At 54.4% G+C, this 26,020-nt stretch overlaps 11 protein-coding genes and 1 non-coding gene across 12 annotated transcripts; 7 read left to right on the forward strand and 5 right to left on the reverse strand.

The window, feature by feature from the left end:
- Window positions 1-221: 221 nt before the first annotated feature.
- SODALDRAFT_303950 (hypothetical protein) lies at window positions 222-1,647 on the forward strand (the record flags this gene model as incomplete). The annotated part of the gene is made up of 2 exons (XM_028608963.1): window positions 222-1,014; window positions 1,078-1,647. The coding sequence occupies exons 1-2, from the start codon at window positions 595-597 to the stop codon at window positions 1,645-1,647; spliced, it is 990 nt and encodes a 329-aa protein (XP_028470362.1). The 5' UTR covers window positions 222-594.
- A 382-nt stretch (window positions 1,648-2,029) lies between these two features.
- SODALDRAFT_354714 (hypothetical protein) lies at window positions 2,030-4,283 on the reverse strand (the record flags this gene model as incomplete). Its single annotated transcript, XM_028613755.1, has 6 exons — window positions 2,030-3,183; window positions 3,262-3,366; window positions 3,484-3,567; window positions 3,620-3,714; window positions 4,102-4,144; window positions 4,250-4,283. The coding sequence occupies 6 exons, from the start codon at window positions 4,281-4,283 to the stop codon at window positions 2,030-2,032; spliced, it is 1,515 nt and encodes a 504-aa protein (XP_028470363.1).
- A 246-nt stretch (window positions 4,284-4,529) lies between these two features.
- On the forward strand, window positions 4,530-6,007 carry SODALDRAFT_354715 (hypothetical protein; the record flags this gene model as incomplete). The annotated part of the gene is made up of 9 exons (XM_028613756.1): window positions 4,530-4,561; window positions 4,633-4,731; window positions 4,845-4,970; window positions 5,096-5,170; window positions 5,324-5,332; window positions 5,466-5,501; window positions 5,577-5,592; window positions 5,696-5,901; window positions 5,977-6,007. The coding sequence occupies 9 exons, from the start codon at window positions 4,530-4,532 to the stop codon at window positions 6,005-6,007; spliced, it is 630 nt and encodes a 209-aa protein (XP_028470364.1).
- Window positions 5,531-5,613, forward strand: SODALDRAFT_t7. Its single transcript has one exon. It is a non-coding gene; the product is annotated as a tRNA-Glu (tRNA).
- Window positions 6,008-6,118: 111 nt separating the features above from the next.
- SODALDRAFT_319210 (hypothetical protein) lies at window positions 6,119-7,330 on the reverse strand (the record flags this gene model as incomplete). The annotated part of the gene is made up of 1 exon (XM_028609441.1): window positions 6,119-7,330. One exon carries the CDS (start codon window positions 7,328-7,330, stop codon window positions 6,119-6,121), a length of 1,212 nt encoding a protein of 403 aa, XP_028470365.1.
- Window positions 7,331-9,225: 1,895 nt separating this feature from the next.
- Window positions 9,226-11,264, forward strand: SODALDRAFT_391760 (MFS general substrate transporter; the record flags this gene model as incomplete). Its single annotated transcript, XM_028615249.1, has 6 exons — window positions 9,226-9,449; window positions 9,521-9,575; window positions 9,641-9,737; window positions 9,820-10,404; window positions 10,511-10,894; window positions 10,980-11,264. The coding sequence occupies 6 exons, from the start codon at window positions 9,226-9,228 to the stop codon at window positions 11,156-11,158; spliced, it is 1,524 nt and encodes a 507-aa protein (XP_028470366.1). The 3' UTR covers window positions 11,159-11,264.
- An 856-nt stretch (window positions 11,265-12,120) lies between these two features.
- SODALDRAFT_326716 (hypothetical protein) lies at window positions 12,121-14,133 on the forward strand. Its single transcript, XM_028610241.1, has 3 exons — window positions 12,121-12,599; window positions 12,675-12,824; window positions 12,912-14,133. Exons 1-3 carry the CDS (start codon window positions 12,571-12,573, stop codon window positions 13,900-13,902), a joined length of 1,170 nt encoding a protein of 389 aa, XP_028470367.1. The 5' UTR covers window positions 12,121-12,570; the 3' UTR covers window positions 13,903-14,133.
- Window positions 14,134-14,174: 41 nt separating this feature from the next.
- Window positions 14,175-15,155, reverse strand: SODALDRAFT_303961 (mitochondrial genome maintenance MGM101). Its single transcript, XM_028608964.1, has 2 exons — window positions 14,588-15,155; window positions 14,175-14,486 (listed from the first exon to the last, which is right to left on the reverse strand). The coding sequence occupies exons 1-2, from the start codon at window positions 15,145-15,147 to the stop codon at window positions 14,222-14,224; spliced, it is 825 nt and encodes a 274-aa protein (XP_028470368.1). The 5' UTR covers window positions 15,148-15,155; the 3' UTR covers window positions 14,175-14,221.
- Window positions 15,156-15,427: 272 nt separating this feature from the next.
- On the reverse strand, window positions 15,428-16,074 carry SODALDRAFT_326718 (hypothetical protein). The gene is made up of 4 exons (XM_028610242.1): window positions 15,953-16,074; window positions 15,819-15,850; window positions 15,656-15,720; window positions 15,428-15,568 (listed from the first exon to the last, which is right to left on the reverse strand). The coding sequence occupies exons 1-4, from the start codon at window positions 16,018-16,020 to the stop codon at window positions 15,500-15,502; spliced, it is 234 nt and encodes a 77-aa protein (XP_028470369.1). The 5' UTR covers window positions 16,021-16,074; the 3' UTR covers window positions 15,428-15,499.
- Window positions 16,075-16,517: 443 nt separating this feature from the next.
- SODALDRAFT_336250 (biotin-protein ligase) lies at window positions 16,518-19,118 on the forward strand (the record flags this gene model as incomplete). The annotated part of the gene is made up of 5 exons (XM_028612576.1): window positions 16,518-16,554; window positions 16,629-17,274; window positions 17,361-17,966; window positions 18,112-18,383; window positions 18,610-19,118. 5 exons carry the CDS (start codon window positions 16,518-16,520, stop codon window positions 19,116-19,118), a joined length of 2,070 nt encoding a protein of 689 aa, XP_028470370.1.
- A 70-nt stretch (window positions 19,119-19,188) lies between these two features.
- Window positions 19,189-20,613, reverse strand: SODALDRAFT_374873 (hypothetical protein; the record flags this gene model as incomplete). Its single annotated transcript, XM_028614707.1, has 8 exons — window positions 20,511-20,613; window positions 20,405-20,427; window positions 20,197-20,288; window positions 20,004-20,092; window positions 19,792-19,919; window positions 19,612-19,659; window positions 19,523-19,541; window positions 19,189-19,430 (listed from the first exon to the last, which is right to left on the reverse strand). Exons 1-8 carry the CDS (start codon window positions 20,581-20,583, stop codon window positions 19,189-19,191), a joined length of 714 nt encoding a protein of 237 aa, XP_028470371.1. The 5' UTR covers window positions 20,584-20,613.
- Window positions 20,614-22,564: 1,951 nt separating this feature from the next.
- SODALDRAFT_266803 (hypothetical protein) lies at window positions 22,565-24,337 on the forward strand (the record flags this gene model as incomplete). The annotated part of the gene is made up of 3 exons (XM_028607511.1): window positions 22,565-22,759; window positions 22,889-23,511; window positions 23,605-24,337. Coding segments are annotated over 3 exons (1,551 nt in total), but the record flags the coding sequence as incomplete, so codon positions are not given.
- Between the last annotated feature and the right edge of the window lie 1,683 nt (window positions 24,338-26,020).

Here is a 26,020-nt window from a genome sequence, read left to right on the forward strand (position 1 = left end):
AAAGGAGGCAACAGAAGGGGGAATGCATTGGTAACTGTTATTACCCAATCGCTTTGGTTTTCCGGATGAATCCGGGTCCGAACGGAATACGTAGACATACGGTAATTAGTCGCGGTGGGGTATTGGATGTTTATGTAAGCTCTTCTGGTTACGTCATCAACGTCTTCACATCCACGCATTCGCTCTTGATTCTTCCTCCGCTTGCCCCAGTCACCAGACCAGAGTCGCCAGACCATGCTGCCACAACCTGGCTTCGAAGTTTCTTATGCTGACGCTTTCTTTATCCTCCCTTTCATCGTCGCCTTCTTGAGCTACGGGTAGCAAATTGGAGGAACGGCCATTTTAACCGAGACGCGCACCATTCGCATTCCCAGAATTCGGCCTCGCCGCCTCACGACACGGAGACTAGAGTCGAGTTGAAGCAACCCAGGATCTCTGACTCTGACCGCCCACAGGCTACAAGCCGTGTATCAACACCGATAATAGCAACGTCAAAACGATTCTGACACCTTTTCCCAGAGACGGATATCATTTGTACACTGGGAAAGACATCCAGAGTGCTTCGGACCGGCTCGTTCACGGTTCACCACTTCCATGCGGGACTCTCTTAAATCCTCATTTGCAACTCCCTTGCCGCAGTCCTCTCGATCTGAGGTTCTTGAGTGGTCTTTTCCTAAGCCGTATCACCAAAATGTCCTCACCGGCAAGTCCCGAGCGGCATGGCACACCTCATTCGTCATTCCCCAGATGAACCTCCTTCTTGACGCCGGTCTCTGCGTGAACAAGCTGCGCCCGAAACACATCTTCGTGACCCACGGTCATAGCGACCACACTCTCTTATCCCCGGCCTTTACGAGTCGGGAGGACCCTCCAGATATCTTTTGCCCCGCCGAGATGGCGACCGCCTTTGACGACTTTATTCTTGCCAGTGCCATGCTCGACGCCGGCGGCCTCATCGGCATCCAAGACGCCGCGAAGCGCGGACTCGACGTTGAAGGGGAACACGAGTCACATGTGTCTGACATCCCTAACGGCCATAACGGCGAAACCCGTCTCAACGGCCACCACGCCCGCCAGCACCGCTCCCCGTCCGAGAGGGCATGGCTCAACACCCACGTCACCCACGGCGTGTGTCACGGCGACGTGATACCCCTCCGCAGGCTCAAGGGAATCACGGCCACGGTGTTCGACTGCGACCACTCCGTCCCATCCGTCGGCTACGTCTTCAGCACCACCACTCACCGCCTCCGCCCCGAGTACTCCGAACTCGCCGGTTCGCAAATTCGCGACCTGCGCCAATCGGGTGTCGAGATCACTGCCCCCCATACGGCTCCCATATTTGCCTTCCTGGGTGATACCACAGTCGCCACCCTGGCAGCTGACCCTCCGTGGCTGCGCGACGATGGCATCCCTGTCGTCATCACCGAGTGCAGCTTTCTGTACGAAGAGCACAGGGAACAGGCCGAAAAGACCAAGCACACGTACTGGGGTGACTTGGAGAAGGTTATCCGAAAGTGGCCCAAGACGACTTTTGTTCTCATGCATTTTAGCATGAGGTACAGCGACAAGGACATCTGTGAGTTCTTCAAGGGGCTCGAGGATCCTCCAACCAACATGGTCGTCTGGATTGACGGCGAATCCTCATGATTATGAGTGACGTCTGGAGTGTCTGTCTCTCGGGCAATAGTGAAATTGCCCTTTGCTAGGTTTGCACGCCACCATCATGACTGAACCTACGAGTTACGAGTTATGAATTACGAGCATGATCTAACAACACATGAACATCCACCTCGACTATCGTTACATACATGAATTTCCTGCGGGAGAGCTACTGAAATTGGACTTGAGGTCTAGGCTGGAACCATTCCATGTGGATAACAGCTTTTATATTGGATATGCTATTTCTTCTAGCCCTTCGAGGTCGACTCTGGTTCAAGATTAGGACCATGAAAAAATGGGAACGAAACACTTACCTTCAATTGGCAGCCTCGTCCTGAGGCCAATACTAATTACTCACTTACCTTTTCGTCTACTGGGTCACCACAACCTTGACCTCCGAAGGCCTGCCAACCCGCTTCAAGCGGATATCATTCCAATCACGGATGATCTCATCCATGTCATAGTGCCAGCGGGACTCGTCGCAACGACACCAATACACCGGTGTGAACCCGGCGATTCTTCTCAACAATTCATAGGCCTCGTCGTGAGCGAAGCGGCAAAACTCCGCTCCGGCAGAGTCGAAGAAGGCTCGTTTCAAATCTTCGCACTGGGCCTGGGAATTCTGGTCGCAAAAGTTCATCCCGCGAGTCCAGTACAGCTCGGGCGGGTCACACGCCGTAAAGGCGGGCTCCAGCCTCGCCTCATCCCAGTCCAGCACGCCCGTGATGGAACCGTCCTCCGCGACGAGGACGTTCGAAGGCCACAGGTCAACGTGGCGCATCGTGACGGGCATGCCGTCGAACAAGCCGTCGTTGTGCGCCTCGTGGATCAGTGTGGTGAAGGCCTCGACGTGCGCCAGGCGGATCGGCTGGCAGGGTCGGCACAGACGATTCGCCAGAGTCGCCAAAGTAGTTTTGCTGGTTCGGTAGTTCCTGAGGAGGTAGTCCCGGATCGCTGTCGTGGAGGAGGGCATGACGCTCGGGAGCGGGACGTGGCGCGATACCGTCCTGGTGCCGTACTCCCGAACCCCGACGCGGCTGTCCACCCTCGGGACGCCGGTCCCGACAATGCTGAAGTCGCAGACGCCGATGATCTTGCTGTGGACTTGCAGCAGTTCGCGGAAGACGGCGCCGTAGTCGGACCAGAAGCGGAGCTTGCGCCTATGGTCGCGCCAGAAGGGGACGTCGGCGGCAGGCGTTCCGGGGAGTCTATTCTGGACGAGATAGGGTTGTCCGAAGGGATTGCGGTCCCCGAGGTCGAAGTGGATGGTGCTTGGCGTCGTCAGTTTCGTGTAGCGGTCTGCAAAGAGGAAGGCGGCGACCGTCTCTCGGAAGCCGACGTCTATATTCGGGACCCGGACAACGAAGCGGTCGGGTTTCTGAGCGTCTCCCCTGGTGGACGGACGGGTGACGCCGATGATGCGGTTGTTGGCGCCGCCGCAGACGTGGCTTAACTGGATGCTGTCAGGGCTCACGTCCCGCCATAATGTGGTCAGGGCCTGGCGGGCTTGGGCGTGGAAGATCTCTAAGGGGATGGGGTGGTCGCAGCTGCAGGCCAACAGGCTTGGAGCATGCGTTAACTTGGAATATTCGGATGACTTACCTGGACTGTTGTTGTTGTCCATCGGGGTGGTGGATATGAAGAAGATAAATACGGATGACTTGTATATGCTGCGGATGTGATTCTGAAGGCTGATGTTGATGCACTCTGGTCACAATCTCCAGATGGGCGGGTCGGGATGCAATATATAGTATTTTACCGCCGGAATATCATCCATGAGGTCAATCTATATGTGCAAATACATGGCATTTGGCCATCATGCACTGTCTCCCTCTTTGAAGACAGTCAGAAACAAAGGACCATGCTCGGACACAATGTGGTGATAGAAGGTTTCCAGAATTCTAATGGCTTACTGTGAACAAAGGCAATGTTCCAGTCTCTTTCAAAACAGCTTAACTACTCGGCATGGCCGGGACCAAATCATAGGGGTGCCCGGCAATATGAGGTAGAGAACTAGAGATAGGCTGATAGCCCAGCTCCTTCGAGTCTTTGACACTTGCATGTACTCCAAGTCGTCAGTCAGAATACCCAACTGCGTCTTTAGACACAGAAAGAGTGAAGCAGTTAACAGTGAACGAAAAAGTCGCCTATCATAATTTGTAGATTCTTTGAGGGCCACAAGGGATGTCCAGGTGTTCAGGTAACAGGTTGGCAGAGACCACAGCACTCTTATACTGACTTGGGATAAACTTGGAGTCTTAGACCAAGCCTAGGTGGTAACAAAAGCATTTTTTGCATTTACTGGCTCGGGCTTTGTTCTCATGGATTCTTCCCCTGCACACATGTAATTCTGCCTAACCCTACAACTAGCTTCACTCTCCAATTCTATCAGAACCCCTCTTCATGATTCATGGCTTCGTCTGGGATGAAGCTGAGGCTGACGCTTCAGCATTCTCACGGTACTGGAGACTGGACTTCTCCTCTCCTTGAGTTCCACAGTGGGCGTTTCGCGTCTCTCCGAGAATTTGGTGACTGCCAGCGAGAGCCCTCCGTTTATAGTACTTCAATATTCTTTTATGGTTTGCATGACGTTCATGACGACCTTGGGCATTCTCCAACGGCATTTTGTCCTTCTCATGTTAGCAGAGTGCGAGTGGTACGAGACTTGAGCAGAGATAATACTTTAGGTTGCGTAACTTGTGTTTCGATCGAGATGATCGTACGGGTAGAGCTTGGACGTCGACTTGGAAACAAAATTGTGTATGTGTAACTTGTAAGTGTAGACAAGAATTTGTATTCTGTAGTCACAGGACAACGGCAGTCCCTATTCTAGGGAGCCTGATGATCTTTATATCCACTTTGTACGAACTATGAATCACATTCATAAGCCCATCCTTGCGACGTGCTTAATAGAGTACGATGTAGAGATGGGGCCGCGTATCTCATAGACGCAGAACAAGATATGATCTAGAGAGAAGACGACGGGTCCGCCGCCTGTTCTCCTCTCCGTCCCAACCAGACGCCAATGCAGCTTGAATTATCTGATATTGTCGAGATCCCTATCAGTTCTCAGTTCTCAGCAGAGGCCTCAGCTCTTATAATTCTTTATTATGTTGCTCTTATACACAAGATCCTTAGTGAGTTACAGTAATCATCTTGTTATGCCAACATCTTGTTGGTTCTAGTCTCGTTTGTAATTCCATGAAACAGCACAAAGAATGGCCTACAAGTCGAAATGAATCCAACCACTTGCCGTACAACCATGATGCAGTGCACGCTATCACTTCTCACAAGGTAGACTGTACATGTAAGTATGATAACCAGCCCTATTATGTTATCGAGACAAAGACGAATCAGAAAAGAAGAAAGACGAAAGAAGAAAGAAGAAAAAAGCAAGAAAACCAAAAGCACTTTGCAACTCTTGCCCATGGACTAGCATTGTGGGAATAAACAGTGGTGTTGAGTCAAAGAAGAGACAAGCGCCCAACACCCTCTGCCGCACAACACAAAGGTGCCACCTCCCCTATATCCGATGCTTCAGCATTTTGTTATATTCATGCAGTGGACTTATGGGTCATGGCGGAGAATAAGGGATGGCCATGCCGCCTATGCGGGCCATGCCACCATGGAGGGACTTCAGCAATTCAACTGTCTCTTTTTCTAGGTCAGGCGGGTGAAATTCTTTGTCCCCTTCTTAAGAAATCAACGCCTCTTAATCATAATCGTAGTAATTTTCAGGGTTATTTGAGTTGCCCGGAGTTAGAGTTCCGCTAACTTTCCTGGTCTTGCCGCGCCACTTGACGAAGCCCATTCTTTGAGTCTACAGACCACTTCACGCCAAGGTGCCCCTGAATATACTTCAAAGCTTGTGTCCGATATAGTGTAACGGTTAACATATCGCGCTTTCATGACTGAAGTGCCGCGAAGCTCCGGGTTCGATTCCCGGTATCGGAACTCCACAGACTTTTTTTTTCCCTTCCTCCACCTTCTTTTTTTCTTCTTTGGCCTCGGGTAAAATCCATGTTCTTTTTCTCAGCGCGTAGCTCTCACCTCCAGCTATCCGTGCCACGCCCCACATAAGCATCTTCCTACTTTCCTAGATTCCGACTTCACTCCCAACGGACCTTCCAACAGATCTTCCAACCAATCCTCAGGTGAATCAACGCATCATTCCAGGTCGCAAGCACATTGGCTGGAAACCGGACCAGCTACGCCATTTTGGATTGAGCATTGCACCTTGAAGTACAGGCCGATCCTTTAGCTTCATAGTTTTGACTATACCCTTATATCGTTTCATAACCCCCAAGTCCAGGTCAGCGCCCAAAAGAACCATCACATCCAGACCTAATCACAACGCATAACCCCCAAATTCCCAACATGCAACCAACGTCCATTCCCAGAACAAACCCTCCCCCAACAGTGTCCTTTCCCCTCACAACTCAGAACCGAAACTCATGATTCAGTCAAGGCGAACACGCTTGTTTGAATGCGTAGCTGAGGTAGTAGGCCCCTCCTCTTGGCCAGGGAGATCCGCCAGAAACTCCACCAGAGGTCTGGCACGGCTCTTGAATGCCTGTAGAGACTTCACCTCCTCCCTAGCGGCCTCAAGCTCGCTAGTATTGGCCGCGAGGGCGGCCATGGTCGTTTCGTTCTCCCTTTTTTGTGCCTCAAGCGTCTCACGGAAGCGGGTCAACTCCGACTCATGAGTCTTGCTCTGGCGCTCCATCTCCTCCTTCAGAGCCAGAAACTCCTTCTTCAGCTTGTTATACTCCGCCATGAAAACGGTTTCCTTGTCGCCTTCCTTGGTCTCGGTCTTCGGAGCCACGGTAACGGCTGCGAAGTGGCTCTCATCGTCGTCCTGGCCGTCATCAAACTGAAAGCCGCCCCTCTCGGCATTATCGGCCCGCTCAGAGCTCTGCAGGCTGCTGTACTCGGAACTCTTCCCCTCGAGAGCGCTTTTCAAGCTCGTATTTTCGGCCTGGACCTCGAGGAGGGTGTTGCGAACCCGGTCGTTCTCCTGACGTAGACGGAACATCTCTTCGGCGTCCAGCTGACTGGAAGAACGGCGACGGCAGTTCGCCTCGGCGGCGAGGGCATCCAGCCGGGCCATCTCCCGCTGGACAGGCGTAGGCGAATGATCTTTTTCGTACTGGCTCAGATTCATCGTGGCGTCCGAACGCGCATCAAAAACCTCCCAGCGGGGGCAGCATCTCTCAAGAACGGACTGCCCCTTGAGTGCACCCAGGACGTTCCAGTGGCTGCAGACGGGCAATGGGTGGCCCCCATCCGTGACTGCCTGCGAGGACCTCTTCACCGACTCGTTGGCGTGGGCCAGGGAGCTCCGTGTCGCGACGAGAGAGAGCGTCCCGGAAAGGAGAACGACGGAGAGAACCATCAAGGGATTTCCCCGCGTAGCCATCTTGACGAATTCGATTCGGACGGTTGCGCGAAGGCTAGAGAAGGTCTCTTCGTAGTTTCCGTTGTTTCCCCTCGCGACGTTACGGAGAGTCCGCGCGAGGTTGACGCGGCTGCCTAGGTCGTGGAACGACCAATCGTTCTTCAACTCGACAAATATCGGCTCCCAGAGCTTCCAATGTTTGATCTGGACGCCGGGCATCTTCACTATACGTTTGGTGGACTTGATGGTGATTATGACGATGATCAGCTTCATGGATATGAAACAAACGGCGATGGTTTGATGGACTTACTGCGATAGTCGTGACGAAGATAGGTAGGTTGATGGTGGATGGAGTTGTAGAAAAGACTTGTTGTTTGATACGGTAAAGGAGAAATTGTTTGTTATAAAAACGGAGAGGCAACGTTTGGTTTTCTACAAGATATTCACGTGTGTGTGTGTGTGTGTGTGTGTTCACGTGTGTGATAGGAAAGAGCCAGAATGGGTAGGGTTGAAGGTAGGAAATGTGATTGTTGATTATTCGTGACGTTGTGCTGATAATCCTCCATCAGTAGGAAGGTTACATATATATACTAAGAAATTCTAGTTATCGGGAGAGGTGTGCATATGTGTTGGGTGGAATAGGAAGGCGAGGGCTTGGGTAAGGTGATGCAGTATGACTGCTAAAACCTACTATTATTGTGTGCTCTGTGGTTAATATGTTGAGTTCAAATGAAGAAAAGGGTGTGAATAGCTTAGCAATAGAGAGAGGACTTTAAAGATTGTGTGTATTGCGTTCTCTGTTGTTTGTTGCTTCGTCTCTCCAATTCTCGATTTTATTATGCTACTTATTAGCCAAGCCCAAAACACGTCTGAGAAATTTGGAAAGCTTATTAGATGTCTTACAACAAGACAGTCACTATTTCTTAGATTTGATCTTGTGAGATGCTTCCGGAGACACAACGATTTATGGGGTTTGTGACGGGAACTGGTACTTGAGAGGAATATTTTCTAATGGTATTCTATTGCCTGGTATGAAGTTGACCTTCGCGGATGGGCATGGACGCCAACGGCGTTACGGCAGCTTCAGTTTGTGTGACTTGCCTTATGGCGTACTGCTTTGCGAAGTATAGCAGCCCGAGGTGTTTCGAGGATATCGGAAGCCGAGGTGTCATTGCTTCTTGACTTCGGGTCACAAGTCTTTATATGATATAGTGGATGCCTGTGAGCCTTTGAGGTTGCTTTTGCATATCTCCAAGCCGGTTAGACTATTCGGTGTGCTTTTACTGAACCTCATTCTGGCGCCTTACTACTTAGCCAGAGCTCAGGAGCCGGGAGTCGTCGGTCGGGGTACTCTGGAGTCTGGGAGTCCGCGGCATCTCAGTCTAACTCTAGACTCTAAGTCTAGAGCAGCAGTGAGTAAACTTTGGAAACAGAATGTATTTTGGCACGCTCAAGTTTCGTTCTTGTTAGTCGTATGTTTTCATTCGCTTGTTCTAGGTATTGAATGGATCCGGGCATTTTTATGTTGAATACGCCCTTTTTGCTTGCTGCCCCTGAATGTCGTTGTTCGAGGTCTAGCTGCGCCACATGTGAGGCCGTGACGCCACAGTTGGTACGTACCAATTCAGCCTCAACGAAGCTGGTGTACCTTACATAAGGTATACTAGGTAGGTACCTAATACACCCCACATTTCACGGTAGAATCTTTCCAGAACACCGTGATGAAGTATTTCGTACTGCTAGCAGAACCGACTACATGGATGCATGCGGCACCGAGGGATCAGTCATGTTTGAGAGATGTGAGGGAACGGGTTGGCTAGACCACGGAAGATATGCATCATCCCCGCAGGTCAGCGGAAAGAGAACCAAAATACCGTGAGCCGCTGTATTCCCGTGCCGAATACGCCATGTGGGCCACTTATAACGAAAGCCGAAATTTTATATGAAGTAAAACCTACGTTTCGCAAAGGGAAAGCCTTTGTTCCATTTCGATTCCCCTATTAATCCGAGTCGGTACCGTTCAATCTCCAACCCCCAGCTGTTGGACTTGGACTTTCCGACAGTTCACCCCATGTTTGTTAACGTCGAAGGCGGCGGGTCAAAGGTTTGTTTGGCTTAGGCTTAGGCGTAGGCCTCTCTCTATTCCAAGTCCGGGCGTCCTATAAGTCATGACTATGAATTCATCACGGGACGTGCGCCACGAAAAAAATGGCGGCGTCCGACCGGCGTCACCACCGCCTGGCAACGGCGCGTCCGATGCAGCCTATGCGAAACCCCAGAAAACCGAACGCTCTGAAGAGCCCGTTCCCGGACCCGCTGAGACGGATAGGGACTCTGGCTCGGGGTCGGGTGCGGATACTGAGGAAGAGTTCAAGGAGGGAGGATATGGATGGTGAGTTTCGAAATTCGGTCTGCCCAAGAACACAACTCAATCATTCTGAATTTCCGACCCTACTGTGTTAGGGTTGTTGTTCTTTGCGTGTTCCTCATCAACGCTCATACATGGGGTCTCAACTCGGTAAGTCTACCTTCCCAGTCCGATCATCGATGAGTCCAACGACAGATCCATTGACCATGGCCAAGTCCTATGCCGTCTTCCTCGCATATTATCTCAACTCTGGTGCCTTCCCCGACGATCCCATCACCTTCGCCTTTGTCGGCGGTCTCTCATTCTCCATGGGCAAGCAGAAGCTATTCCTCTTCCAACCCCCTTTGTCACCTGCCGGGCAGTATCATCTGACAAAGAAGAAAACGAAGTACAGCCCTTCTCGTCGCTCCTCTGGTCACAACATGCGTCCGAGTGACCAGCACGCGGAAGACCCTAGCCTTCGGCGTGGTCACCCAAACCGTAGCCCTCGTAGCCGCCTCCTTCAGCACCGAGATCTGGCACCTCCTTCTCAGCCAGGGCATCGCCTTCGGCATCGGCATGGGCTTCAACTTCAACGCCACCGTCGGAATCGTGCCCCAATGGTTCAACCGCCGCCGTTCCTTCGCGAGCTCCCTGTCCACGGCCGGCTCCGGCTTCGGCGGCCTCGTCTACTCCCTCGCCACCAACGCCATGATCGATTCCGTCGGCCTCTCCTGGGCTTTCCGCATCCTCGCCATTCTCAGCTTCGTCGTTAATGGCATCTGCTGCCTCCTGTTTCGCGACAGGAACAAGGCTGTCGGCTCCGTTCTCGCTGCTTTCCGCCTCGATTTGCTCCGGAGGAAAGAGTACCTCCTCTTTCTCAGCTGGGGGTTTTTCACCCTCATTGGCTATGTCATCGTCCTCTTCTCGCTGTCTGACTACGCACAAAATGTGGGATTCAGTGCGAGCCAAGGGTCCATCATCCCTGCGGTGTTGAACTGTGAGTTGTCTCGTCCACTGATTCCCTTCCCTGCCCCCTTTTCTCCCCTCGAACCACCGGGAATATTAGTGCCCATTGGACGTTGCTGATACTCCCCCCGCCCCAGTATCCCAAGGTATAGGTCGTCCCCTCATCGGCCTCGCCAGCGACCGTTGGGGTCGCATCAACGTCTGCGGCATCAGCACCCTCCTGGCCGCCCTCTCCACCCTCCTCCTGTGGACATTCGCGGGGAAGTACTACCCGGGCATCATCGTCTACGCCTTATTCGGCGCCTTTGCCGGGTGCATCTGGCCCACCGTGGCTCCCGTGGGCGCAGAAGTCGTCGGCCTGCAAATGCTCCCTTCGGCCCTCTCCATCTTCTGGCTCATCCTCGTCCTCCCTACCACGTTCGCCCAGCCCATCGCTCTCGCCATCAAGACGCCCGGCCCGGACGGGTATCTCCGCGTGCAGCTGCTGGCCGGGTTTATGTATATTGGTGCTTTTATATCCAGTGAGTGTTCGCCCTGCGCCTTGTTCCCCGGGGACGTCGTCGGTTTCGCTTGTTTTCGCTTTGTTGCTGACGGGGTGGTTTATAGTCTGGTTGCTGCGTGCGTGGAAGCTGGAGGAGCTTGAAAAGGCCAATTTGACGGCGCCGGAACGACGCGCGGGTGAGGAGGACGATGATGTTGTTGCACGGGCTACCTCCCGCCGGAGTACCAAGACGAGTCGACCTCGTATGATGCTGAGGGGACTCTTGTCTCTCAGCCATGTATAGTTGCGGATAGAAAATACAATTGCTTAGAGCTGGTGGAAACATGATGGCGTTGTGTCCTTTCTTTGTTTGCTCTGACAGCCATGACACGGAAATGTATGACAAGCCGCAAAAAGAAATGTAAACAGGAAGAGAAGGAAAAGAAAGATTGGGACCAATATGTAGGAAACCAGAAACCACCGGTGAGCGCCACTGTCATGCCCCAGAGCTGGGGATGCTTCAAATATCATGGCCAGATTGGCAAACCGTACCAAAAGTCAGTTCTGCTCGGCCATGGACCTGGAAGAACTGTTTGACGGTGCCCAGGAACTACACCATCTCGGACCAGGACGACTGCGGCGCCTGGATACGGCAACAGTGGCCTGACATCTACATCTGCTCCGTTCACGGCAGGAACCAGTACGCGAACGCCACCTGGATCGGCATCTCGGCCGCCCGTCCAAGGTGAGTTAATATACGGGGTTCAACCTCCGGATTGGGCGTTTCGGACCGTGATCAGGCCACAGATCATATGATGGCTCTGCTGGTCTAGCACTTCCTGGTTGCCTAGAGGTAAGCTTCTCGTGTTTGATGGATATTCAGGGCAGGCAGAAATATTTTGGTCCTTGGATGCCTGCTGGCTGAATTGGACACCTGATCTTCCAGCGGACGACGACGCGTAATAGTCGAACATTGTAGTGGAAAGGACAGTTTTCTTGGTACTCAGTACGTCGAGGGATGTCGAAATTGTCCTTTGGTTGACGAGAGTCAAGTATGGCGGTTGTTCGACTTGTTTCGTGACGAGAGACGAGAACCAAGAGGATCACTTCGTCGAACGAAGCTTCACCCTTTTCTTCAATCCCGCTTATCTAATCATGCCTGTCCGAGTCACATGAGAAGCGCACGGTTCATCCATGACGTATCGCTAATGAAGAAACCGCCCGCGTGACGGACCGTGGACGAACTCCCCCCAAACCTCCCCCCCCCGGCCAGAAACCCCTCCCCTCCTGCAAGGTCCCAAGGGTCCTGTTAGTGTTAATGCAGGGCTGACTTTGGTGTGCACTATCAGCTACATCCCGAACAAGCTCCCCCGGCCAGTCTCGGTCAAGCCCAATGAGAGAGGCAAAGTTAAGACCCCTCTCTTCCCCCCCATGACCACCCAAGACAACTGCAAGACTGAAATCTCTTCCATCATCGGACGCGTCCACAGGGCGATCCCCCCCTCTCTAAACGAACCCTCCCCAGCTCTTCGCCTCGAACACCTCTACGAGCTCCCTGGTTCAAAGAAACCGTCTTCACGCTGACAGCACTACCACTGACTGTCGTTCGACTACTTTCCACCTTACCTTGGCGACTTCTCGCTCCCGACTGGACCGAACCTCAAGTTCTCTACCCCGCCTCTGCGATCCCCCCAAGACTAAACTAACTTGGACACCATGTTTGGTCTCGTCCCCCATCTCCTGTCGTATGTGCAGGAAATCCTCTGGAACAAGCTCCGTCCCCTTTTAAAGTGTCCGTACGCTCGACTAACACGTTTCAGCTCCATCGCCGCCTTCCTGTTCCCCGTCTTCGCTTCCTACAAAGCGCTCAAGTCGTCCGACCCCGCCCAGCTGACACCATGGCTCATGTACTGGGTCGTCCTGAGCTGTGGGCTTCTCATAGAATCCTGGCTTGACTGGGTCCTCTTCTGGTATTCTCCTCCCCATGCGTCCCTCCCCAGCCACCATCACTTGTTCCAGATTTGAGAGCCGAGTCTAAACATGGTATGGTCGCGCAGGGTTCCATTATACTCGTACGCTCGTCTCCTCTTCCTCCTTTACCTCGTCCTCCCGCAAACCCAAGGAGCTCGCTTCCTATACGAGTCCTACGTCCACCCGTTCCTAGAGGACAACGAAACACACATCGAACAATTCATCGCCGACGCCCACGACCGACTCAAAGCCGCCGGCATGTCATACCTGAAGCAAGCCATCGAGTTCGTCAAGACGAACATCCTCGGCATGCCCCCCTCCGAACCCGCCCCGGAACAACCTCCCGCCAGCGCCGCGCCGCAGTCCTACACCCAATCTCTTCTGGCGCGGTTCAACGTCCCCACGGCTCGCACCAACGCCGGCGCATCCGACCTCTACAACTTCCTCGCCGGTGCCGTCGCCGCAGCAGCCTCAGCAGCCAACGCGGCGACCAGCTCCTCCGGCCCTACTGCTGCTGCTGCCGGTGCTGCTGCCGGTGCTAGGGGTGACGACGCCTCGTCGGGGGATACGGTGTCTGCCGCGACGACGACGTCCGGGTTGAACCTCTCCAGCTTCGTCCCGTCCAACCTGACCGGCGCAGGGGAGAAGGTGGCCTTCATCGCAACACAGCGGGAACGCCTCAACGCCGTGCTCGGCGCGCTGGACCGTGAAGCCCGGGCGCTGGACCGCGAGGCGACGGTGCGGGAGGATCGGGACGAGGATCGGCACCAGGACCGGGACGAGGGCGGCTTGGGGGTGCGCGAAGAGCCCAGGACGCGGAGACCCTCGAGCAGCTCGGGTGGATTTGGCGAGATGAATCGGAACCGGAGCGAGTCGGAATTCGAGAAGGTCGAGGCGGAGAGCGGGGCGGAAGACGAGGATGGCGGTGTTCGTCGCCGGCCTGCGCCTAGTGGTGGCACGGGTTCGTGGTTGCCGTTCGGATGGCGCGGGGCTGGAGATGGTGGCAGCGGGGGTGGCACACCCACGGGCCAGGATGGGCGGCAGGGGAGGAGTTCGGGGATCGATGCCGACTTGTAGATCTGGGCCTCCCTCTCTGCCGGTCGATGGCCGTTTGATCTTATTGTGAGATGTTGAGATGTGGAAGAGCGTTGGGCAAAAATTTGCCGTGACGGAAGGCTACCAACGAGACAGCTTCAACACCGGGAGCTTGGCCCTCAACGCCGCGCTATATTTCTTGCTAGTTTATACACAGGACTAGTTTATACACCGGACAACACTATATCCTACACCGGAGCTTATGGGATGTACAAGACGCTCACGTATCTATGCTCTATGTCACATCGAACCGTCCCTCCCCCCCCCCCCCACGTCCTCCATCATGGATCGACCATACGGACTAGGCCTTCTTGTAAGGGTAGGCGACATCAAGGCCCTTCTTCACCCAGAGCTGCCTCTTCTTCTTGGTGGTCACGTGCTCGACCCAGACCTTCTCGACGTACTGCTTCTGGAATTCGCGGATGTAGACGGGGTCCCAGAGCTCGGACGCGACGCCGACGTCCTTGCAGCAGCGCATCAGCGCGTTCGACTTGCAGCCCTCAACGGCGGACGGAAGGCCTTCGAGAGAAAAGTACTGGTTTTCGCCTTGGGCTTGGGAGATGAACCTGTGGCAAAAGAAAACCACGCAACCGTCAGTCAACGATGATCCATATATATATATATATATATATACCCCCGTCCCAGACTGTCGGGCGATGGTACATACCTTCCCTCGGCAACCAGGGCGTACTCCCTCGTCACAACCTTCTCCCCTACGACGGGATCCCCCTTGGGCACCAGGCCCCACCCCCCCGGGCCGAAAGCGGCATTGAGGATGCGGCGGTACTTGATCTCGGGCAGGTAGATGATGCCGTCGGGCTTGACTTCGACGTCGGCCGGGTCGACGGGGCGCGTGAGCACGTCGGCTACCTCTTTAGGGAAGGGCCGCTCGCCGAGGCCGTGGAAGGAGCGGGACCAGTCGATTTCCGTCTCCGGGGCGCGCGGGCTCGGGCGGGAATGGACCAGGCTGCGGGCGGCGTTGATGTTGACCGCCGGGGCTGCCGCGGGGGGTGACCGAGAAGCAAAGGTCGAGGCGGGCGCGGGCCTGGAAGGCGTTGCGGGAGGTGGACGGGAGGTGGTGGTGGTGGTGGTGGACGACGAGGAGGGTGAGGGTGGTTGCTGCGGTTGGTTCGCGTGGAGGATTGTCGAGGTGGAGAGCTGGTTGCGGCTGGGGAGGAGGGCTGATCGCGCCCTAAGGATAGGGCGCATGGCGGAGCGGGAGGACATGTCGGCGCAGATATGCTCGTGGAAGGGGTGGTGGGTGAAGTAGGTATAGACGTTGACAGGTCTAAGGGTGGGTGAGAACCGTGAGATGGGTCAATGGCTGCGTTGGGTTTTTCTCGATGCGAAAGAGCTGGAGCTTGGGCCACCTCCAGAATCTACAGTGTCAATATAGAACAGTTACACCGTCCGGGGCATCATTTCTGGGCATTCGTCGAGAAGATTCATGGAGCTCGGCTCCGATATGATACAACGGACTAGTCGGTCACGGTTCAGGTACGAGAGTTGAGGGATGGAGGGCATTTGGGTATATATACAGCGAGCCAAATACGTATGTGGAATCATGTTTTTCGGAACCCTAAACATCCTTCATGCTCGTCCGTTTATCGTTGCCTTTGAGCTTCCAACATCTTTTGAAAACCTCCATCTACAACATCGAACCAGACACATCCGTAGTCAATAATCTGTCTGTCGGTGGACTGCATGTGAGGTAAAAAAGCGCTGTGCTGCTTACTTCGGCTGTACACTTCCTCCAGTCCTTCTTCTCGAAGTAGCAGTCAGTTAACTTGGAATTCTCGTCTGGACAGTTGGAAACCCTCAGTCAGCAAGCCAAGGCCATTGTACTCTGCCAATGGGATGGCATAGATTGAATTGCAGAGCGTCGAGTCCCGTCATACCTGCACAGCCGGTGCTGAAAATGCGCTTGTCCCTGTATTGTAGAGTAAGATAGCGAAGATGTCAGCCCACCAAAGGTCGCAAATGCGTGAACTGAACTGTGGCTTGATGGAGAAATCGAAGGGCTAATGCGCACCATTCGTCTGGCTCATCGTCAGCATTCGTTGCGGCTGTCTGCGCAGCATTGCTCTCGTTCTTCGACATGATTGCGCGACGTTGCTTTTTGGTATGGGTGCACGTTGAGTGAGAGGGTGTTTACTGGTACGGTGTACCTTGGCGAAGGTAAAAGTTCCAGGTTGGTCACTCCCGAATCTGGAGCTCGGTGTATTTATTTGTCGGTGTCTGTCGGTATTCGGTGAAGCGGCAATTGAAGGGTTAATGCTTCGGCATTTCAGTGGCCCGATCTCCGACCCTCGGGCCTCAACAACTCGGCTCCCAATTGGTGAGATACAGAGATACATACGGAACTCGCTCACTTTATTCGCTACACGACTCCTCCGTCATCTCAAAGACTCAAGACTCACGGTCTCACCTCACATACCAGACCCTTAAACGTCTACTTTTCACACATCACCTCACCCGAATAGGGCTGAGCCTCGTCTCACTCCCTGAAATTCTTAAGAAGCTGGGAGACAAGGTCAGGCTCGGCTAGAAATACCAGGTTGAGACCTGGGCACCTGGAGGCTGGCCAAACGTCAACCATGGCCTCCCGCAAGCTCAACGTCCTGGTCTATACAGGTCCTACCTCCTCCTCCAATCGAGTCGCCTCAATGACTCTGGCCCCGCGAACCATTATCTCACTCTCTATTTAGGTCCCGGCACCACGACCGAATCCGTCCGCCATGCCATCTGCACCCTCCGCCGTCTCCTGACTCCCAACTACGCCGTCACGCCCCTCCCAGAAGCCGTCCTCCTCAACGAACCCTGGCCGCAAACCTGCGCGCTTCTCGTCATCCCCGGTGGCGCCGACCTCCCCTACTGCAGATCCCTCAACGGCCCCGGAACTGGTCGCATCTCCGACTACGTCCGCGGCGGGGGTGCCTATCTTGGCCTCTGCGCCGGGGGTTACTTCGGCTCTGCCCGCTGTGAGTTCGAGGTGGGGAGCCCCGAGAAAGGCATGGAGATCGTCGGCCCGCGGGAGTTGGCCTTCTTCCCTGGCACCTGTCGCGGGGGCGCGTTTTCCGGCTTCCGGTACCATTCTGAACACGGTGCTCGGGCGATGAGGTTGAGGATAGAGCGCGAGGCCTTCGCTGAGGAAAAGGCATTGCCGCCCGAGACGTTGTCGTACTACAACGGCGGCGGCGTCTTCGTCGATGCCAGGTCGTTCAAGGATCAGGGAGTCGAGGTTCTTGCGAGTTACGATCGGCCCATGGATGTTGATGGAGGGGATGGCGAGGCTGCGATTGTGTGGTGCAGAGTGGGCGACGGAGCTGCTATCCTCATGGGTCCTCATCCAGAGTGCGTATCATCACCCACTCCCTGCGAGGAACCCCACCCCCCCGGGGGGCGCTGGACTGACCTATGACCATGACCCCATTTCACAGGTTCGCCCCCGAGTATCTCTTTCCCCAACCGGATGTGCCGCAATACGACCAGTTGATTAGGGACCTCGAAGCAGAGCATGCCTCGCGGACGGCCCTTCTCAGGGCCTGTCTTCGCAAGCTGGGCCTCGACGTACCGGATACCGACGCTCATATTCCCTCCCTGTCGAGCTTGCATCTCTCATCGCTCCACCACAGGGAAGTCGAGGACCTGCTTCACGAGTGGGGAGGCATCATCACGCTCGAGGACGGCAACGAGTACGTCCGCGCCGAAACCGACACCTTTCGCATCGATCGCGAAGGCCGATGGTCACTCAAAGACTTGAAAGAAAAGAATCTCCCGAGCACGAAGGACGACAACGACGACTACGATGACGACAAGGGCAGGCTCTCGGCGGACGGGTCGGCCATCGACTATAGCCATGTCGTCAAGGACATCGTGCCGCACGACCGCGCCTGGCCTGACGAGGCAGCCACGCCTGATTTCGACCACGGCTTCTTCTACCAGTGTTTGCGGGCCTACCAGCTTATGGAAGACGGCGTCGGCGATTGGGGTCGGCTCTTGCTCTACGGAAAGGTGGTCACTAGTACCAACACGCTCGTTGACAAGTAAGACTTTTTTTCCCCCTCTCTTCCCTTTTTCGGTCGTCTCCTTGATGAGGCCTGCAGCCAACAGGTCCCAAAGGAGCGGAACTGTGAGCGGAGCTAGGTGGCTTCGGTGTGTTAGATGCTAAGCTGAACTTGTTCATGCCAGGAACCCGAAGCTGCTCGCGACGCTGCCCACTGGTTTCACAATCACTGCGACACACCAAGTCGCCGCCAGAGGCCGAGGTGCCAACGTCTGGGTTTGTCCGGTTGGCAGTCTCCTCTTTTCCGCCGTCATCCGCCACCCGGCCCATCTGGCCGCCTCGCGTCCCCTCGTTTTCCTACAGTACTTGGCGGCCATCGCCGTCGTCGAAGCGATTCAGACGTACGATCAGGGGTACGAGGAAATGCCCATTAGGATCAAATGGCCGAACGACGTTTGTAGGTTGTCCCTTTTTTTCCTTTTTTTTTTCTTTCCCTTCCTTTCCCCCCTTTACATACCTACCGCGCAACCCCACTTAAACATATTCCTGGCCCCCCCTTCCCTATTTACCCGATTCACGCACCGAGGAATTCACCCGCAGCCCCTGAATCTGGGTTCCTGCATCGCGTTGCATACGTTGCGGTGATAAGAGTGCTTACCCAATCTATCGCCCTGCACCCCCAGATGCCCGTGACCCTAGCTCATCCCCCTCGAAACCGTCGTACGTCAAAATCGCCGGCATCCTCTCCACCTGCACCTACACAGCGGGGAGCTACACGTGTGTGATCGGCATCGGAATCAACGCCGCGAACCCGCGTCCGACGACCTCCCTCAACGACCTCCGCCCGCCCCACCTTGCCGCCTTCCGGCTGGAGAAGCTCCTGGCCCGCCTGCTGACGCGCCTGGAGTGCCTCCACGGCGAATTCCTGCGCGACGGTTTCGCGGGCAGCATCGAGGAACGGTACTACCGGCACTGGCTGCACGGGGGACAGCTCGTGACGCTCCAGGACGAAGAGGGCGGCGAGGAGGGGGGTCCGGCGAGGGCGCGCGTGATCGGTATCACGCGCGACTGGGGCCTGTTGCGCGCCGTCGAGGTGGATGCGGACGGACGCGCGACGGGGAGGGCGTGGGCGCTGCAGAGCGACGAAAACAGCTTTGACTATTGGAAGGGGCTCATTCGGAGGCGCGGTTGAGGGGGAACGAGGAAGAAACAAGAATAATATTAAATAAAAAAAAAAGAAAAATAGAAATAGAAATAGAAATTCAAGGAAGAGGAGAAAAGAAGCTAAGCAGAGCCGTTGAGAGGAAAGTATGGTCGCGAGACGGGAGGGCGGCCGCAGAAGGGGTGCAGTAACTATGTCGATGAGCGAGACCAGGCGGGAGAAGGAAAGAGGCAACATAGAGACCGGGTACGCGACTGGCCGAGAAGGCAAGGGGAAATGAAACGAATGCAAACGCTGTCCCGTCTGGCTGGGACCTGGTGGCCTGTCTCCAAGCGTCCGTCGCTGCCAACGTACCTACAGTTAGGCTTAGGCTTACGGGGTTTATCGGGAAATCCGGGGAATCCGGGGGCTGGTATTGCTTTGGGATTATCCACGGTTAAATGCCGCCGGTGGCTTGGGTTTTTGTCGACGATTTCGTTAGTTTGACGAACACCTACTGAAACCTAATCGGGCGATACTATACCCCCGAGACGGCGAGATCCGTCAACCTGCCCAAGGCTGGCTTTCTAGACTTTCTGTCGCACAAGTCAGTCGTAGTCCAACTGCTTAGGTATCAAATTACCAATTGCCTAGTATCCATGACCCCAGTCAAGTGCTCGCGTGGGCTTTATTAGTGTCTGATGTGGACTGTATGTACTCGTACGGATGGCTTCTGGGGTTCGAGGACACGACACGGCAGACGCACGCACGAAATCATGCGCCTTTTGCAGACGTCAAAGTGGCAAGCGAAGAGGGAGGGGCATCGACATGGGATGCGGATAAACTTGCGGTCTCAGCTCCATGGGACCATCAGCCAACTACATACGCTGTACTTATACGCCCCCTTTGTGGAATAGCGTGAAAGGCCAAGTCCACCATACCCCGGCTTTCGTACCACCGGGTCGGATCCAGCGGCGGAATACGGCCCGCCGCCCAAAAAGGGCACGGACGAGATCCCTTTACCCCTGAACGCCACCAAGTCTGACAGGAGGTACTTTGTATTAACCGTTACGTTACACTAAGGTCCCCTAGGTACCTTGGCTAATTCCAGAGTACGTATGTGCTCCACTTCATACGCCAACGGCAGGCAATTCCTAGGCTCATAGTCCGCCTTTTGCTCACTCGGGAGAGGCGGGGAAGTTCTTCTAGCGTTTGTTGTGGCTGCACATGTGGTGATGGAAGTTTCTTGAAGAGCCGGAGCCCGCACGCGGGGAATTTACATAACGCGAGCGGTGTGGTGGTTGGTGGTGACCGGAGGAGAAGAGTCAGAAGATCACATGGGAATGCCGGTCGAATATACCTACAACGGATTATGGACAGACAAAGAAAACGGAGAGATGGGGGAAAGGCGGGGGAAGGTCTTGGACAGGACGCATTACTTACACGAAAAAGAAGTGATGGCAGTCATGGCGATCAAGATGCGACCGCGGGGCAGGAGAATCAAATGTCCAGCCATGACAACATCAATGCAGCAGGACAAGCACAGACATACGAAGACATGTGGCATACGTAACAGCACATGCGGATCGCCAAATTCATTCCCAACTCGAAAAGAAAGCACGCACCGATTGATGAAGAATAAATATTATGATTATAATAAGAAAGCTGGGGAAAGCGGGGACGCGGGACGGGATGGAAAGGTCGCCGGCTTCGCTTCTCAGTACCTATGCCCCAATACCGTCCTGACTCCTCCGTACGTTGTACTCCGTACCTAACTATTATTCTTACCTATTTGACAGCTTCAGTTCCCTTCTCCTTCTTTCCTGGTTGGCGCAGGGATCTTTGACCCAGGTAAAATCTCGCTTTACCCGATCTAGTGGGTGGGACTTCGGCCCTGGCGCTTCTCGTTCCGAGGTGCCGGCTGCCTAGCTGCGGTACGTACGTCGTGCATGGCGAAGGAGCTGCAGAAATCCCATCACGGAATGACCGCCTTCGTAGGGTGGGACACGGGACTTACCGGTGAAGGAAACGACGCGAGAGACCTAGGTATTTCGTCTGGTTGGAGGAAGAGAGGTGGCGTTTCTTCGTCCTGGGAAATTGGGAATCGAATCACCGATCTGGCTTCTGAGAAATTGGGCAAAATACCCACCTCTGTAGGAAGCACTAGTACGGAGTAATTAGAGCCTTCGTCGGTTGGAATGTGTGGGTAAGGGTAAGTAAGGGAAAGGGGGAATCAGTACTACCGACAACAAAGAAAAAGACCAGCAACGGGAAATGGCCGTTGGTGTACATATGTAGACTGCGGTGAAGTTTGAGACTAATGCTTCAGCCGAAGGAAATGGAGATTTTTCCCGGTGAAGTCTCTTGGCGGGAGACGAGAAGAAGACGTCCGTAAAGGCGGTTGTTGGTTAATAACAGGTTCATGATCGATGGTTAGTGGTTAGTGGGTAATTAGTGGTTAGAGGTCAGTGGTTAGTGGTCAGTGGTCAGTGGTTAGCGGTCAGTGGTTGGTGGTTGGTTGGATCGGGACGAATCAACGGGAATCTCCCCCAACTTTTCTGCGGATTCTAGCTTCTTGCTCTGGACTGTTTTCGGACTTTGAGGCGTAGACACACGTGAGCTGTGAGGGCCGGATAAACCGGGGAAGACTTCTTCACATCATGACCGTATGCTGTATGAGACCCTACCCTTACCCTCCTCACCCTCCTCACCCTCCTCACCCTCCTCACCCTCCTCACCCTCCTTACCCTACCCCTCCAAGTTCCAACGCTTCGGCCGGGGTTGACAGGGGTGAACAGGAGGCAGGGGATGTTTCGTTCCCCAGCTTGGTTCGGCGCATCAGCTTGGATCAGGCAAGGTAGAAGAACGTGATGGATGGGTGGGCATGGCATCGCATGGCCCGCCGCCCAGCCCCAGCCCACACATCCCTCCTTCTACGGCATGGAAATGGCATGCATCCGAATCTGGGGATGACTAGGTATCCCCATAGCTCCATCAGCTCCATCTGCCTGCGTGTCGGTTCTATTGGGTCCATGTAAGTAAGATATATGTAGATGAACAGATGCCTCCAATCCAGGGCCCAAGGGTTTCGTCATTTTTTCTTTTCTTTTCTTCCTCTCTTGCTCCTTGGGCTTTGGCAACCTACCTAACCTAACCCATGCCCAGGTAATGTAATGCTACCGGCGACACGCAAGGGGTTTGCCATGACCACAGTCCATCGGCGTCGTTGAACGGGAGAAAGAAATAAGAAGAACAATATAACGGCCTACGGGGACGAACGCCACACTTTCCAAGTGTCCTCACCATCGTTCCATATTTCCCCCCTGATATTTCTTTCCTATCTCCCCTCTCCCCTCTCCCCCCGCCCCACCCCTTGCCGAAGACACTCACATCATGGCCGACGCGACCCCCAGTCCGGGGAACCAGGTCGGTGTTGATCTCAATCTATCTACTGTGGTCCGTGGACTCCGTGCCCACTAACATTGATACCCCCGGGTTCTCAGGCCAGTGATGTCGTCGACACGGGACTCCCTCTGGCCCTCCTCGGCCTGGTCATCCCTCACGGTGTATGCACGCTGTTCATTCTCGGCCGGCTATACGCCCGCGTCGTGCTCCTGCGCAAGTGGTTCCTCGACGACACGCTCATCCTCCTCTCGTTCCTCTTCTCCACCGCCGTCTGCGTCGTCTACAGCGTGGCGTCCCGGCGGCCAGACATCCTCCACGCCGACGAAGAGGCGCTCCAGTCCAGCCTAGGACCGGGCAACCAGTGGGCCGTGCACCCGTACATCCTCCGGACCTACCTGGGCCTCATCTTCTACCAGATGTGCCTCTGCCTCAACAAGCTCTCGATCCTCTCGTTCTACCTCCGCATGTTCAGCTCGCGGCCCAAGGAGCGCATCCTGGTCCTGTGCACCATCGCCTTCGTCATCGCCTTCGGCCTGCCCATGCTCTTCATGAGCATCTTCCAGTGCCACCCGACCCAGGGCCGCTTCTTCGGCCGCCCCATGTACTGCTTCGGCTTCGCCGACCTCCTCATCTCCAGCGCCACCTTCCACGCCCTGACCGACACCTGGCTCCTCCTCCTCATCGTGCCCGTCATCTCGGGGCTCGACATCCCGGCCAAGCAGAAGGTCGTGCTCTCCATCGTCCTCAATCTCGGCATCTTCGTCATCTCGGCCGGCGTCGTCCGCCTCATGCTCAGCCTGCGCGAGAACTTCCGCCCGGACCTCGTGGGCGTCACCACCACCCTCGGCTTCTTCGTCATGACCATCCTCGAGTGCGACCTTGCCATCATCTGTGCCAGCGCGCCCACCCTCCGCCCCTTGTTCGCCCGTATGTTCCCCTGGATCATGCGCGACCCGCGCCGCCGATCCATGCGGCCCGGTTTCGTCCCCGGCGCTGCGGCCGCCCTCGCGTCCCCCGTCAGGAGGCTCACCGCACGCCGGTCGCCAAACTGGGAGAACAACAACAACACCAATATTAACCACCACCACCATCGCAATAACAATAACAACACCCCGAACCTGACCAATGTCAGCTACGACGGGTACCCCTGGACCGAGCCCATGCGGCCGACAACCACGACAACAACCAACACCAACTCCCCCCTCGTGCTACACAGCCGCGACGCCAGCGACGGCGGCCGGCTCAACAGGCTATCGAAGAAGGGAATCGGACCCGTGACGGCCCCGGCTCCCGTGCTGAGGAACAGCAGCACCAGAACAGGCCACGGCCGCACTGCCACAGCAACAACAACAACAACAACAACAACACCAGCAACAAGGACGACGACGACGACGACGATGATCCCCCCGCTGAGACTGCGGAGCATGGCGTCCGTCATTGGCGTCGGCACCTCGGGGAGCCGGAGCCGCGAGCAGACGAGGACGGGGGACGGCCGGCCCATCTTGGAGAACAGCCAGACCAGCTCGGTCATGAGCGAGATGCAGTTCGAGGCGGGACGGGACGACGAGAGGCCGTCGCCGCCGCAGTATCAGCAGAGGATCCCGCTTCGGGTGAGGTGGAGGCAGAGCCGGGAGAGCCTTGTCGTGGGAGAGAATGACCCGATGGGCCGCGTGAGTCCGCCGCACTTTGGCTATGAGGCCCATGCGTGGTCGCCGAGAACGGGGGGGCGGGATGGCAGAGACATTTGGGACGGAAGTAATAATGGGTGGGACGGGCGAGATAGGTGGGGTGCAAGGGATCAGTGGGAGGAGAGAGATGTGTGGGATAACCCCAGGCTAGAGAGAGACAGGGGAGGCGACGTCTAGACACGGAGTAGTTGTCTGGTGGTGGTTCGGTGATGTTACCTTTTTTTTTTCCTTTCTCACTAGCGGTTGCTGTTTTTCTTTTTGTATTCCATCCTTTCTCTCTCTCTCTTGCTTCCTATTTATTCCCCCCACGGAGATGGCATGGCGAAAGGCGTTGGCGAGATTTGGCATGACCAGCGCAAGGAAGACGAGAAACTAGAAAAAGGGCATGTACCTATGTAAGATGGAAGGGGAGTCTCAGTCTTCGGAAGAGCCGCTGCCGGCCCTATGATGGAGTCCTAGACGGAGATGGGGGCTTTGGAGATGAAGAGCCCCGTGGTGTATGGTGAACCATCTTGTGGTGATGGATCGATCTTGCTTACCGATAGCATCGACTCGACTTGGACGGCGGAAATATTTGCATGATTGAAATATTCGATAAAATATGACTGACTGATCTATGTGGTGCTGTTCTGATGCCTTTGGAAAGTCCGGATCGTGAGGGATAGACGGTGAGTTGTGAGCACTGAGATGCAATGGTTATCGAACAGACCACAGTCTTTTCGGTTACGTAATGGGCCGGATTGCAAAGAGTATAATCCGGGTAGACGCTTACAGAATCTGCACTATATAAAATACGGTGGCAGCGTTTCCCTGACGGTCTAAGACAGTTAAAAATATATATAATTGCCTTAATTAAATTTTAACCTATGTTATAACGATTTTAACTACGCTTTATCTGATAATTCAGACTCTTACTTACTAAGTGAAGATATACCTATTTTACCTACCCTTTTACCACTACTACCGATTTAAGAAGCTATCTAGCTACGCCGATATAGCGTGTTAATCTATATTAAGATATCGTATCTTAGCCCTATTACATATAAAACCTATAAGAATTAGGAGCTCTGGCGACGCCTATACGAATAGGTTACCATCTATAATAACGTGTAGAGGTTTCTCTGCCTAGTCGATCCGACTTAGTCCCCCGAGGAGCCTATAATACCGGATTACGGCTTTTTCCTATCTATAACACCTAGGCGTACGCCTATATAATATCTCGACCTTACGGACGCCGGCCAGAAAGCGTACGACGTCGAAATCGCGCGCTAGAAGATCCTATAAGCGTAATACGATAGCTACCTAAAGGGGATTAACGCTATACTAACCTAGCAGGTTAATACTATTAACTAAAGCCGTAAATAACTACTATAAGGAGGTATACCTCGCGAGGTATATAAAGCCGTTAAACGCGATACGGATTAGTACCTAGCCACCCGTTAAACCGATACCTATAAAGAGTATATCGAGTATACTTATTATCCTACGAATAGCCTTAAGAAGCTCGGGGAGTAGTTAGATAAGTAGTAGTTACTACTATAAAGCTATAAAGATACCGGTTCGAAGCCCGCCACGTATATATAGGTTATAGATTTCTTTAAAGGTATACGCCCCTATACCGGCCGCGATTAGACTAAGGCTAAGGGACGCTTTATAGATAACTAAGTAGTTATACCCGAAGACCTTTATACCCTCGGCTAGAAGTATATTAATACTAGACTTAAAGACTAAGGAAAACACGGTAGCCACCGCGCTATAGTATTCCCTATACTATATACCGGAAGCGAAGAGGGTGAAGATACCTTAGAGGCCACGGCTAAGCCCCGTAAGAAGGGCGGCCGTGGGAAGAATAAAGGTAAG

The sequence above is a fragment of the Sodiomyces alkalinus genome (assembly GCF_003711515.1).
Source record: "Sodiomyces alkalinus F11 unplaced genomic scaffold SODALscaffold_1, whole genome shotgun sequence".
Lineage (NCBI taxonomy): Eukaryota > Fungi > Ascomycota > Sordariomycetes > Glomerellales > Plectosphaerellaceae > Sodiomyces > Sodiomyces alkalinus.

Excerpts from the sequence above, each read along its gene's own strand:
- SODALDRAFT_326718 (XM_028610242.1), bottom strand. The coding sequence starts at position 16,020 with ATGTCGAAGAACGAGAGCAATGCTGCGCAGACAGCCGCAACGAATGCT. Across the intron at positions 15,721-15,818 it reads TTTCAGCACCGGCTGTGCAG|ACGAGAATTCCAAGTTAACT; the intron begins GTATGACGGGAC and ends CCAACTGTCCAG. Across the intron at positions 15,569-15,655 it reads GGAGGAAGTGTACAGCCGAA|ATGGAGGTTTTCAAAAGATG; the intron begins GTAAGCAGCACA and ends TCGATGTTGTAG.
- SODALDRAFT_303961 (XM_028608964.1), bottom strand. The coding sequence starts at position 15,147 with ATGTCCTCCCGCTCCGCCATGCGCCCTATCCTTAGGGCGCGATCAGCC. Across the intron at positions 14,487-14,587 it reads GCCCTGGTTGCCGAGGGAAG|GTTCATCTCCCAAGCCCAAG; the intron begins GTATGTACCATC and ends CTTTTGCCACAG.
- SODALDRAFT_326716 (XM_028610241.1), top strand. The coding sequence starts at position 12,571 with ATGTTTGGTCTCGTCCCCCATCTCCTGTC. Across the intron at positions 12,600-12,674 it reads CTCGTCCCCCATCTCCTGTC|CTCCATCGCCGCCTTCCTGT; the intron begins GTATGTGCAGGA and ends AACACGTTTCAG. Across the intron at positions 12,825-12,911 it reads CTTGACTGGGTCCTCTTCTG|GGTTCCATTATACTCGTACG; the intron begins GTATTCTCCTCC and ends ATGGTCGCGCAG.